Source organism: Eucyclogobius newberryi, unplaced genomic scaffold, assembly GCF_026437365.1.
Source record: "Eucyclogobius newberryi isolate DKJ021-1_F unplaced genomic scaffold, fEucNew1.0.hap1 SCAF_8, whole genome shotgun sequence".
NCBI lineage: Eukaryota > Metazoa > Chordata > Actinopteri > Gobiiformes > Gobiidae > Eucyclogobius > Eucyclogobius newberryi.
In genome coordinates, this window is record NW_027316500.1 from 19,778,643 (window position 1) to 19,792,661 (window position 14,019).

General features: G+C 39.7%; 2 protein-coding genes across 4 annotated transcripts; one reads left to right on the forward strand and one right to left on the reverse strand.

Moving 5' to 3' along the window:
- The first annotated feature begins 633 nt into the window (after positions 1-633).
- Positions 634-7,920, forward strand: LOC140350925 (acetylcholine receptor subunit alpha). The gene is made up of 10 exons (XM_072436513.1): positions 634-754; positions 3,286-3,428; positions 3,506-3,550; positions 3,877-3,986; positions 4,306-4,501; positions 4,678-4,915; positions 5,295-5,518; positions 5,686-5,800; positions 7,574-7,698; positions 7,767-7,920. Exons 1-10 carry the CDS (start codon positions 700-702, stop codon positions 7,896-7,898), a joined length of 1,383 nt encoding a protein of 460 aa, XP_072292614.1. The 5' UTR covers positions 634-699; the 3' UTR covers positions 7,899-7,920.
- Positions 7,921-9,142: 1,222 nt separating this feature from the next.
- Positions 9,143-13,641, reverse strand: LOC140350926 (endoplasmic reticulum junction formation protein lunapark-B-like). 3 transcript variants are annotated; one of them, XM_072436515.1, is made up of 15 exons: positions 13,585-13,641; positions 13,292-13,335; positions 13,040-13,081; positions 12,883-12,933; positions 12,586-12,722; positions 10,969-11,027; positions 10,844-10,884; positions 10,685-10,768; positions 10,580-10,616; positions 10,421-10,480; positions 10,127-10,216; positions 9,883-9,988; positions 9,738-9,808; positions 9,514-9,660; positions 9,143-9,360 (listed from the first exon to the last, which is right to left on the reverse strand). In XM_072436515.1, exons 2-15 carry the CDS (start codon positions 13,316-13,318, stop codon positions 9,185-9,187), a joined length of 1,128 nt encoding a protein of 375 aa, XP_072292616.1. In that variant the 5' UTR covers positions 13,319-13,335; positions 13,585-13,641; the 3' UTR covers positions 9,143-9,184. The 3 variants fall into 3 exon arrangements, with proteins under 3 accessions (XP_072292616.1, XP_072292617.1, XP_072292615.1); XM_072436516.1 differs by having other exon boundaries at positions 9,146-9,360; positions 10,127-10,210; positions 10,580-10,619; XM_072436514.1 differs by having other exon boundaries at positions 9,146-9,360; positions 10,580-10,619.
- Between the last annotated feature and the right edge of the window lie 378 nt (positions 13,642-14,019).

Here is a 14,019-nt window from a genome sequence, read left to right on the forward strand (position 1 = left end):
GCTTGGATGGGAGACCACTGGCATGCCAGGTGCCACAGTGAAGCAGCTACAGGAAATGCCATTGTGTCAAAACACTTCACCCACATTGTCTAGAAAGTATTTTGAGGGCCTATGAGATAAAGTGTACAAACTCATTGTACTGTATTTTTTGCATCTTTGAATAAAGTGAATCATGAGTTTTGTACAAATTTGTTTGCAGTTTGTTTACAGTCCCAACATGGTTAGGCTATGTTAGACATGATACCGTAGACATTTTAACAATCAGAAGGGTGTCTTTTCACTTCATCCAGTCTAAATAAATAATGTGGTTTTATTCTAAACTCTAAAATAGTCACATCCTTCCAAGTGAGACCAGCTGTACCCTTTAGTCACAGTGTCGCTGAGGCTCCATAGTCCTCATTCTATCTCTGTTCACACAGAGTACCAGGTCTTCAGACATGTGGGAAAAATGGACATTTAGCCCCTCTTCATCTCCTGCCCCACACACTGAGTGTCTCCCACCCTCCTTGAGCTGTTGACTCATCCTGAGCGTGGAGGGAAGTGTGGGGCATGAACTCCTCTGGTGTCATCTGTCCTGAAATTGCCTGTGGGAGTGGTCTAGTCAGGGACATGAGTCCCCTTTCACACACCACGCTTCATGTCCCTGCCTCACCAAACAGATCTGTTGGTGTAGGAGCATTTAGGACCTGTAGTGGAGATATGAAGCTGTCCCACCTTCAGATACTGATCACATGGGTTGGAAGCCTTTTTGTTGGTAAGTCTTCTTAATACTCTAAATGCAGGGAAATTCTTGGAATTAAAATGGATAAATTATGAATTAGAACAGTGTCTTGATTCTTCGAATTAGGGGTGTTCCAAAAATATTTAAATATCAATATACTATGATACTAAATTTGTTGATACAGTATCAATGTTGTGGGCTGCAGTATCGATATAGCACCATGTGTAATTCTTGGTACAATTTCCTGAATTATTTTGTCACAACGCTACAATTATGTTGCTTGTTTAAAGAAAGAAAACTTGACGTTTCTACTGTTCTTATTTTGACTTTGTGCAGGTCATGGATTGACATTTTGTTGAAATGTATTTGGTTCTTTAAAAAATAGTGATAGAATATCATGAACAATATATCGATTATCGCATGTATTGAAAAATCATGATATTATCGTATTGTAAGCTGTGTATCGGGACCCTGTGATTCCCAGATATCACATCATTTCAATCGAGTAATAAAGAAAAGCCCTATTCAAACGTGCTCCTGACTGCTTTTTAATGGCCTATTCTACTTACAAGTATGCAGAGGGTCTAGGTCATTTTGCTTGTTTAAATAAGAATAGAAGATCTAAAATAATATGTCTCCCCCATGTCTCCACTGGCTGGCATCTCAGATGTCATTTCTTTCTCTGCCCTGAGTTTGTCATGCAAGTGGAGGTATTGTAACTATGTGCAGGGCTGTTGTTGTGCAGACACCTGTCAGCGCGTCCGGAGACAGACTGGCTTACATGAAACTCTGCAAGTCATTTCTTATCTATTGGTGATTTGGTAGCAGCTAGGTGTGAGAGAATCTGCCTAATTTTGCCTAATTTCTGGATTTACCCCGTTTGCGGAGGGGGCAGTTTGTTTGTATTGCGGACGGTGGGATGAACAGCTGCAAGTGCCCGGTCCCACCTCGATCTATTTGTGTCCGCTCTGAGCAGGCGGTGCAGTCACATGAAACCCTCCACCGGATCTACGCGCAAATGCTTGAGCAGAAGCGATGCAGCGCCTGCACCGGGCACTGGACAAAGGAAATAAGAGCTGCTCTGGTTCACTCAACAGAAAACACGTCCAAAACTTTACTCTACATACCCGAAAATCTTAATCAGCTGAGGTTGTCAGTAGGGTCAGTGCCAGGGTTTGATAATATGCCGTGCCATATGACTCCAAGCCTACAAGTAGGCTGCTCAATGTATTTATTTAGTTCGTGTTCAGTGGGGCAGTGTACACAAACATTAGCAACATTAACAATGTAAATGTCTCGGCTTAAGACGAGTTTACCTGCCAGGTAAAAGAGTATCTAGAAGTAATAGTTAATTTTAAAGTCAAATACATCACAGTAGTGCATATAGGCCAACATCGTCATTCAAATAAACAATTATATACTTACATGACTATAAAATTAGAGAGAAATACTTTTATTTCTCACACTTTTTGTGATTCCGGTTGTCTTAAAACTGCGGAGCTCCACTTACTGCTCAATTCTTCACTTATGGGGAATTAGCAGAGTCTCGCTGAAAGAAATAAAATATTAAGTAACACAAAGCAAAGAGCAAGTTACAGATGAATACGGTCATCACAGGCAGCATGTTAAGACCTTTACGTACTGTAAATACTGCAGGGACGACAAAACTAAGCATCACAATGTTATTATTTATATCCAATACCCACAACTTGCAATGGTACTATTAAACAGAAATATTTTGTTTCACTGAAGTAAAAGATAAATTGTTTGAATCAAGTCTGTGTAATCCCTCATTTGTCCATGAGTGTTCCATTGAATCTATGATGAATAAAAACAATAAAATAAAATCAATGTTGCTCTGTGACATAAAAGCAGGACTAAAGCAGAATTGAGCAAAGACCAAGTCAGTGTCAATCAATAACCAGTCTTAAACGAGAGCAGATCCTAGCAGCAGATTTTAGTCCAGAAGTAGACCTAGTGCTGGCCCATTTTACCATGAGGGGCCAGACCATATTGCTTAGTGGTCAATAGGTCAATTAACTCAACAAAATACTCCTGAGTAAAATGTGGCTGCTTAGTTATTGACCGCCATAATTTTATGATTATGATTATTAGGTTTATGATGGTATAGTTTTTTATCAACATGTAGTAAACATATAATTTGGGCCAAATCAACAGGTTGCTTGAGGGCCAACAAAGACATTCGGCCCCTGAACTGTAGTTTGGACATATATACCTGCTATAACTAGCCTAGCGTTGTTCACAAAAATATTATGATGATCCTACATATTCTTCTTAATTTACTCTTAAATTCTTTATTTTTAGGTTATAAAGGGGCATCATATAGACCAGGGGTATCCAAACTATGGCCCAGGGGCCAAATGTGGCCCCTCAGACCAATTTTAGTTCCTCCTAAATTAGCACAAAAAAAACAAAAGCAGTATTTTTTACTGTTAAATTGTAAAGATGAATAATCTCATAACCTAAATAACAACGATCAATGGCTCATCAACACTACATCAAATGAGTGTGGACCTCAGCGACTCATGTTGTTTGTGTTGCAGGTTCAGTTGTGAGCTCAGCTGATGAGACGCGGCTGGTGAAGAAGTTGTTTACTGGGTACAATAAGGTTGTACGGCCAGTAAACCACTTCAGTGACGCCGTGGTGGTGACAGTGGGCCTGCAGCTCATCCAGCTCATCAGTGTGGTGGGCATGGCCAACTTTGACCCACTTTTCCTAACATGTATATTGTGTACTCTATAGCCTCACACTTTCTGTTTCAGGATGAAGTCAACCAGATTGTGAACAGTAATGTCCGCCTCCGACAGGTCAGACTCATTTTGACCTTTTTGACATAATCAGTTGTGAGCAGTTGAGTTTGGAACACACCCACTCAGACAAAGGGGAAATATATGCTAAGTATCCACATTAAAGGGCATACACATTTCCAATGATGCTGTTTACAAGATAGTTAATCCATAAAATAAAAATTGAATATTTACTCCTGACTATAGAGCCTGTTTAAGTGAGTTTGAGTTTCTTGTACTCATTATGACATGCAGGAGAATCAAATGAGAGCTAGTCCATCAGCACCTACTACAAAAGTCAGGTATGACCCATTGGCCCATGTTCTAACACTGTGGGTTCTCTGCAGCAATGGATAGATGTGAATCTGCAGTGGAATCCCGATGAGTATGGAGGGATAAAGAAGATCCGTGTGCCATCCACCGACATCTGGAAACCAGACCTGGTGCTGTACAACAAGTGAGAAATTGTGTTTGGTCCATGTGTGAATGTGCATTGAGGTTGAGATTAGCAGGGTTAAACGTTTTTACTCAAAGTTCTGTATAAATTAGTTGTAATTGTAAATTTAAAATGTCTGAGCTCTGTGTTCTGCTGCCTTTTGGCCAGGTTGCTTTTAAAGAGATTTTTTTTCTCTCTCCGTTTTAACCTGGTTAAATAAAAGATAATATGTAAAAAATATATTACACAGATCCAGCGCCACTGTGTGCCACAGAGTGCATGAATGATGGCGGACTAATGAACTACCGGTAACTCATTTGTAATTCACTCTGTCTTCCAGTGCTGATGGAGACTTTGCCATCATACACGAGACAAAAGTCTTGTTGGAACATAACGGGATGATTACGTGGAACCCTCCAGCCATCTTTAAGAGCTACTGCGAGATTATTGTCCTTCACTTCCCATTTGACCTCCAGAATTGCAGCATGAAGCTGGGAACATGGACCTACGATGGTCGGTTGGTCATCATTAACCCGGTGAGAGATTCCTACATACAAAATCTTTCTATGTTCCCACCATCAGACTGGTATGATGTTAACGTAAAACATTTGAACTGTATTATTATTACCACTCTTCCCTAAACAAGCTACAGTCTTTATTCATTAAGTTATATAATGACAGAAGTTGTCTGTTGTTTGTTCTGTGTGTCCAGGACAGTGACCGTCCTGACCTGAGTAACTTCATGGAGTCTGGAGAGTGGGTGCTGAAGGACTATCGCAGCTGGAAGCACTGGGTGTTCTACACATGCTGCCCGGACACGCCTTACCTGGACATCACTTACCACTTCCTCATGCTGCGTCTGCCTCTTTACTTTGTTGTTAATGTCATCATTCCCTGTATGCTCTTCTCCTTCCTCACCGGCCTGGTCTTCTACCTACCCACTGACTCCGGTATGATCCAATGCTACTCACACATAAGGGAAAGCAAGGATACATACACTGAGAAGTATCTACTGTATATAGGCCAGGGGTCACCAACAACATTTCTCTTAGGGCCAAAACACATCCACATTATTAGCCATGGGTTTTGCTCACTTACCAGTCTACTACCTATATTAAATAAATACAATCATTGAATGAGTTTCGAATGAAATATACTTTTTATACACAGCACTCATATATCAAATATATTTGAGGGAGATATAACTAATGCACCGTCTAATAAATGATCACTTAAGTATGAGAGTCATAAAAGGTAGGCCAACAGGAGGCTGTTGGACCCTTATAGGCTGAAGGAACCTAAAGTGTTATGTTTATGTGTCTGTTGCAGGAGAAAAGATGACCCTGTCCATTTCTGTCCTTCTGTCCCTCACTGTTTTCCTGCTGGTCATTGTGGAACTCATCCCATCCACATCCAGCGCTGTGCCGCTCATCGGGAAATACATGCTCTTCACCATGGTCTTCGTCATAGCCTCCATCATCATCACCGTCATCGTCATCAACACGCACCACCGCTCGCCCAGCACCCACACTATGCCTAACTGGATCCGCAAGGTCTTCTTCACAGCTTTTATCAACAATAAGTCTTTGAACAAAATAATATTACCGGTATTCATGTACAATAGGATGGTTTTGGGGAAAAAGTACTTTTACAACGTTGCTGATTTGACTGTTTCATTCCAAAAATATGTAATTCTCATTACTGACACTGGTCCATGCAGGTGTTCATTGAAACCCTCCCAAACCTGATGTTCTTCTCCACCATGAAGCGCCCCAGTCAAGAGATCCGGCAGAAAAGACTGTTTCCAACTGACATGGACATATCGGACATATCAGGTATGGCTTGATAGGGTTAATGCTCACCAGAGCAACTCCTGGCCTTGATAAAGTGGGCCTCGACTCCCTTCTATCTCTGTTGTTATCCACTCACTGTGCGTCTTCATTCTTTACTCCATTATAGCTGTTTATGACACTTAAATTACTCTTTGGCAAAGTTGTGACACCCAGATGTGCAGTACATATCTGGAATGTATTCACAGTCATGTTACAGCCTTATTCCAAAAAATATACAATTCATTATTTGCCTCAAAGTCTACAAACAATACCATACCCAAACAGTATTTAAGATAAGATATTCCTTTATTGTCCCACATGGGGAAATTTCATTGGTGCAACGCAGGTAGATACAAAGGTAGATACAGAAGAACAGATCACTTATAGGAAGTCTGAAAAACACTTTCAGTAGAAGATCTCCTATAAATAAGTAAAAACTCCCATAGACAAATAAATAAATAAATAAATAAATACCATTGCATGTGATCCCGACAGTAATTGCACATGAATATGTGTCACGACAGCACATAGATTGCACATGAATTTCACAGTAATTGCACATGAATTCCAACAGCAATTGCACATATGACAGAATTGCACATCAGTATTAGGTTAGGTCAGTATTGCGAGTGTTCAGTACTAACAAAGTACATTTAAAAAATAAATAAATAAAGTATTCACAGCGTTTGACATGACATTCATCATTTTTCCATTGACCAAGATGCTTCTACAACTTGATTGGAATCCACCCGTGGTGAATTCAGTTGTTTGGACATTATTTGGAAAAGCACACACTTGTCTATATTAGGTCCCACAATTAAGTGATGTCAGAGGACAAATCAAGCCATGACGTCTCATTGAAGGTTCCTATTAGCACAGTGACCTCCATCATCCGTAAATGGAAAAGGTTTGGAACCACCAAGACTTTTCCTAGAGCTGGCTGCCCGGCCAAACTGAGCCAAAAAGAACCCTGCAAATTGAATACTAAACACATTCCAAGTATTGCCTATTCAAGCCTGACTATGCTTCTTCAAAAGTACTATTTAAATAGCAGCTAAGAAGACATATAATGATAAGTGCATATAGTGCTTCTCTGAGATGAGTTCACCAAGTAGTTGACCAAAGAAACAGATGCTGTGGGGATGTTTTCAGTAGCAGGAACTGGGAGAATAGTCAGAATCAATGGAAAAATGAAAGCAACAGTGTACAGACCTAAGACTGGAATGAAGGTTCATCTTCCAACAAGACAACCCTAAGCACACAGCCAGGATAACAAAAGAGTGGCTACAGGACAACTCTGTGAATGTCCTCGAGTGGCCAATTGAATGCTCACCAACCAAACTTTTTGGGGTTGGAAGGTTCCACAAAGAGGAATTGGAGAAACTGCCCATAAATAGGGGTTGCACGCTTGTAGCGTTATATTCACATAGACCTGAGGCTGTAATTAGCGCCAAAAGTGCTTCAACACATTATTGAGCAAAGGCTGTGAATACTCATGTACTGTGCTTTTTTATTTTTTAAATGTTTTTTTATACATATCAAACGACTTTCTTTCCCATTGTTGTTATGGGGTCTTGTTTGTAGAATTCTGAGGCAAATAATGAATTTAATATTTTTTTGAATAAGGCAATAACATAAAAAGTAATGAAGCACTGAATAATTTTGGAATGTACTGTACAATCTGAGTTTGATGTGCTTTTGTGTAGTGTTTTGTGTAGGCAGGATTGTCAATGTCACTGTCTCAAATGTAACTCATCTGCACTCTCACATGTTCAGGTAACCCCACTCCCACCAGCATCACCTACCAGTCTCCAATCACAAAGAACCCGGACGTCCGCAGTGCTATCGAGGGGGTCAAATACATTGCTGAGACCATGAAGTCTGACGAGGAGTCCAACAATGTGAGCACACATCTGGGTTGAGCTTGGGTGAGAAGTGTTAAATGTAACTCTCTGCTGTTGTGCTGTAGGCTGCAGAGGAGTGGAAGTTCGTTGCCATGGTTCTCGACCACATCCTGCTGTGTGTTTTCATGGCTGTGTGCATCATCGGGACAATAGCAGTGTTTGCTGGGAGACTGATTGAGCTCAACATGCAAGCATGACCCCTGACCCTCGGGATCCCCATCCACACCAAAGCGACTTCAGCTTCTGAGATGAAATGTTTTTATCCTTGTCTTTTTTTGTATTTTATTTGTTTCTCAAGCACAAGCATTGTATTTGATGTAAACACTTGGGTACACATGTTGAACAAAAGCAAATCATTCAAACAATAAATATACAGTCTGGACAAATTGAAACACCTTATCTTCATAAACTAATTTCTTATTGACATTTGATTCTTCAGGCTAGAATATAAATTTCAAAATGGATGCATTGAAAAAAAAAAAAACAGCAGCAAAAAGGCATCAGTACAACAATAAAATGTAATATAAATAGTAATCCAAAGACAAAAAGTGCATACAAAGTGGCTTTCATGTTTTAAAGAAGATACGTCTTTGTGTTAATTGGATTAACAGAAAACATTTTAACAGTTCAGATGCAAAAAAGACGTCAGAACACTTGTTTTTATTTATTAAGTGGGCATTGTCCGTGTCTATGTAACCCCTCATTTATCCAGCACTGTCCCAAAGGAACATGTTACAGTTTAACAAGTGTGTTAATTTCAGTTTTTCCCTTGTGGAAATATAAATGAAGTTCTTAATTAGTGCTTTACATGCATACCGATAAATCTATTATGATCAGCCTTTTAAGTATCCTGGTTTTGCATGTGTCCATGTTAACACAGTATCCCAATTTCAATAACCCGGTTATGACAGTATCCTGGTTAATAGAAACCGGGTTATTCTCAACGGGATATTCCGATAGTATCCAGAATACTGTGTCATGTACATATTTGGCTCACACAGCTAATTTCTCAAAAGGACTCCCTTTTGAGGAAACCCAGTGCTTTTTTTATCCGTCTCATTTTAATAACATAAATCATTTACGTTGCCTTCTCTACAAGCCCGCTATCTTTTAACAGCAAAATAATTTCTGTGGTGGTCTGTGTTGCTCTGAGACAGAATGGATGCTGTGAGACTCTCACTTATTTGAATATACCATGTCCCAGCTAGCAAAAACCTCATGCTTAAGAGCCATAAGTTTGCACATTTGCTAAAATTAGCCCCCTTTGTGTCATTGTATTGCATGTAGATAATAATTATAGAATAGAAGATTTATAAACCTTTTTTTTTTTTTTTTTTTTAAAGGGTACTTGTAATCTGTTTTGCAAATGAACTCATCAAACAGCAACTGAAGAGTAAAATGTAGAGCAACTTGTTCTTCAGCAGCTAATACTGCTCTCCAAAGGAATGCAAACATTTACACACATGAAGTGTTTTTGGTCCAGTCAGATTGTCTCCGAACGCAGTGTCATGGGTCCAGACTGTCCCACCTCCAGCGAGGGCTCGGTCTGGGCTGAGCCACTAGGACAAGGCTCTCCTTCAAACTGAACCTCTGCCTCAAGCTCCTCAGTGTCACTCACTTCTCTCTCACTGGTTGTGTCCTCTCCAATGTCATTTTCATCTATAAAAAGAGAAAAATATGTGGGTTTAAAAAAAATAAAATGTTCTTCCAAGATTGTCATAGTTCAGCCTATTTACTTGTGGAAAGTGATTTCTAGAGTCAAGAGGACATGTGATGATAGTATGAATATTGAATAGGAGAGTGACTTCAAACCTGCATTAGGAGGAATGTCGCCAGTAGAGGGCAGAGAACATCCCTCTGCTCTCAGTCTCCGCTCATAGCTGAACTCCGGCAGCCGAGGAGCCTGTGGCCGTGTTTTCCTCGCAGGATTCAAGAAGTAACAGTATGCACAACGATAAGCTGCAATAGACAAATTCAAATGCCTCTGACATCTTTCTCTGACCTCAGGATACTAAGGGTTGAGAATCAACTCTTACCCAAAAATTCAAACTCTTCTTTCAGAGCCATTCCGTTGTGAGAAAAGCATTGCTTACAAATGAGTGCATATCTGTTGGTCAAAGGGGAAAAAAAAGACCAAAAAAAATAAGACGTTTCAGAGAGATCTGATTCAAAGGCACTTACCGATTCTGTGGGCCGTCTCCCACCAGGTACTCCACCACTCTGTCAAGTGGCCCTCGTTCTTGGGGCAAAATGGGGCGGGCAAGAGGAGGCCCCGGAGAGTGCAAACCTATGGCACATACAATAAAGAATTGTGAAATCAAATACATTATCATCATTATTATTATCATTATTTAATATCGATGCAGACAATACAGCCTTTGCTTTGTTCAATAAGTACACAATGATTTAAGCTATTTCAATGTACCTCCTGGTCTGGGAGAAAAGAAGGGCCCAGGTAATGGGCCATGGATGACAGAGGAAGACAGAGCCAATCTCTCTGGGGGCCCTCCTGGAGCTTACAGAAAGACATGATCAATAAGGCAATAAGAGGGATCAGCACAGGTCATCTCAATAACATGCATTTGCATCCATGGATGGCTTAAACAAGTGAACTTGGAATAAAATGTTAATACAGATATTAACAAATACGTGCAAACAACTTTGGTTGCTCAAAGCGGTTTGGGACAATAAATGATTAAGACAAATGTATTTTTCTTACCCGCAGGCACAGCTGCACCCATTGGCATGGCTGTGAAGAGCACTCCCCTCTGCCGAAGCTCTGAAGATACCACAGAATTAATGTAAAACCATCTTTACATCACAGCCATGTCATATTAAGCAAGCTTTGAATGTGTAAGTAACGGGGCACGATCCACACCTGAGCCAGGAGATGGTCGAGGGGATGACTGAGGCTCCTGCTGTAAAATAACATTAACATTCAATATAGACGATATTCAAGACATATTCATAAATGTACTCGTACTTGTTTTTTAATGGCCTCTGGGTCAAATTGCTCCAGGATCTGTTTGGCCTTTTTGTACGTCTCGGTTTCCATCACTTCTTCCAGCTTTACAACAAACAGTACATATTGGTGAAAATAATCAGCAGCAAAACTTTGGTTCTTTGATAGGACAAGACTTACCAGTTTCTTTTTGGCCACTTTTAACTCCTCTAATTTATCATCTGATATAAAAACAGGAGTAAGTTATGTCAAGATAGTTTATGTCAAAGTAGTTTGTAACTATTGACATAGAGGCACTGACTTACTGTTGAACTCAATGCGTTTGGAGAAAAGGAAAATGAAGAGCTTCCGGATGAACCACACTCTGAGATAAAAAAAAGAAGGCAGACTTTTGGATTCATCTCAATACATGTTCCAAACCACCAAAAGTAAGGTTTGTGCCGTGCTTGCCGTAGGTGCTGGTGTTAAGGTGTTGCACATGTAATTGTTGCGGGTTTCTTTACGTGCCTCGACCATTTACTGAATGTGTCCACCTCTAGTAGCAACCCATTTCACGCAAGCCGTCCTGACAAAGCCTTCGGGCCAGAAAATATGTTTTTAAAAAGCAATGTACCAGTATGTGGCCTGCGGAAGGAGGAAAAGGAGACGTAGCTTAAGTGCTCATAATTGCTGTTTTCACCCATCCCGATCTCCACCCACAGCTCTGTACTTTTCTTTTACTATTCAAAACATTTAAACTCTGGGTCATACACATAAGATAAGATAAGATAATCCTTTATTGTCCCACATGGGGAAATTTCATTGATGCAACGCAGGTAGATACAGAGGTAGATACAGAGGAAAAGAACAGATTACTTATAGGAAGTTTTAAAAACACTCTCAGTAGAAGATCTCCTATAAACAAAACCTCCTATAGACAAAACCTCCCATTTCCCAACAAGGGATGGAGGGGAAAAAATAATAAAGATAAAAATAAATACAGGGTTACAAGTCCAGCTCCGTCCTGGGCTTCGATCAATGAAATTTCCCCATGTGGGACAATAAAGGAATATCTTATCTTATCTTGTCTTATAGACTGCGATCAAAATCACATGTGAGAACTCCCGGGGCAGATAATATGGCCTCATGCCAATAGTTCAATATCCTTGTTACATAGCTGCTCCCTCACTGTGCAGTGTTCGGGTTTACACCAGCTCGTGTTCACATGCACAGCCAGACCTCTGTCCGCCCGCAGCAGATGAAAATTGTCCAAACCTACAATAGAGTCTGGCATTTCTGCTGTTAACCAGGTCTCTGTGAAAATCAAGACGCTGCTGTCCTTATAAATCCTCTGGTAACATAATGTTACTGTTAAAATTATACAAAAATGCAACTGGATGAAATAATTAAATAATAAGTCAATGGATCGATTTCGATTACCAAGCCATTTTACATTGATATTGTGGTTTACAATGAAAAAAAATTTAAACTATGATATACGTCATTCATAATACCTGAAAAAAGCATAATGTCTTCATAAAGCAACTCTGTGTTCATCATAATCATTATCATTATGCTTTATACATCATCTTCCTTTTACTGCAGTGCACCACAAATGGACAGTAAATTGAATATTATGAAATCAAATGACACCACCACATATTGCCTTACATGACAGTGGTCTGGGCATTACTGCGAACATACTTACTTTTTCTTACATACTTTTGCTGTTGGTTGCATACTGTCTATCAAAGCCAGAATGTTTGTTGTAGTTGCTTCCCCATATATTTTGCTGTAGTTTGGGTCTGTTTATGCCTGAAATGTCTTGATTTCCATATGACTACCTACTAAAAAAATCTCTACCCTTGTTCATTATAGATACAATGGAACAACACTGACCATGAAATTGACAATACATTTAATATGTGGGATGAGATACTTACACAACTGGATATGCAAAGAAGGGCAAGGCCATAGTGAACCGCTGCAACCAGCGTTCAGGCAGAAATACGCAGTAGAAAAGGAGCGAAGTAAGAAGGTAGAGTACTGAGGAGTAGACCAGCAGCCTACCCACCCACAGCTGAGACAAAAATACTTGTTTATGAGGAAATACAAACATAAGTAATGCTTCATACAGTAAAACCAAACCTAACCAGTGACATAGATTAACACAAAGCTAGGGAAGAAACTATTTGCCATGAGGAGGGCACTAGACAAAACAGTAGGAGTGTTGGACTCACCCTCTGCAGGCGTTGATTCTTGGCTTGAAAGTCCATCAGTTGTTTAATTTCCTAAAATGAAAGAATACAAAATAAACCAGCAAACTAGCACAATATCATTCATCTAGATAGTTATTGAGCCATAGGACCTGTAATACTTTTTGTATAAGCTACCCACCTTGTCCATGTTCTCCAGTTGCTCAAGTCGAGTTAATTTTGTCTAATGAAAAAAATTTAAAAAGATTTGAAAGATTTTGTGCAATAAAAACAGAGCAAGGACAGACAGGGAAAGTCTAGCTTTAGTTATCTTGTCATCCCACTTCAAACTCCTTCACTTAAGCATACTCACTGTTTGTCAGAACAATGTATTATTTAAATGATTTTTGTTTATTGTTATGCATGTTCTATTGCCTTGTGTAGGCTGCCTTACTTTAGATTTGGAAATGATGGCCCCCATCTCTGTTGTGTGATTTACTGGAGGGTACAATTAAAGAAAACAAAAAAACACATCAAATACAGATCATCATCGGCCACGTCTGGTGCACCAGTCTGACCGGCTGATGGTGCTTTCCACATAAGTTCATTAGCCATCAGACATTGGTCTGCTCTATAATATGTCCTATCATTAATGGATTTTCAGTGCACATTGATAGACATCGAAACACATTTCCAAACAGCTTCTGTATTATGAAACCCGCAAAAGAAAACCTTTTATGTTCTCACCAGAAGGTTCTTCAATGAACGTGCTGTCTTCTTCTACGCTTGTTTTGCTTTGTATTGGGGCAGCTGAGCACGTGAGTGACAGGTGCTGCCATCTAACGTCGTGGAGGCCGCACTGAATCTACTACTCAAGTAAGAGTGGTCTGGAAATAACCTCTGATTTACAGTTTGAATAATATTACAAATGATTAACAATGGTATCTTTAAATAATAAGGATAGACTACCAAATAGAAAATACGATCTGAAGGAGAAAGAAGCTTTTGCCATGTACTCACAGTGTGGGAACATTAACCAAAACTTACTTAAAAGTTACACTGTGTCAAATTTTACTCAAGCAGGAGTAACGTGGTGTCTTAAAATTGCTCTTCCAACGTCTGGACAGAAACATGGTAAGAAGAACAAAATAAGTCAGTCCAATTTGTGTATGCATTTGTAGT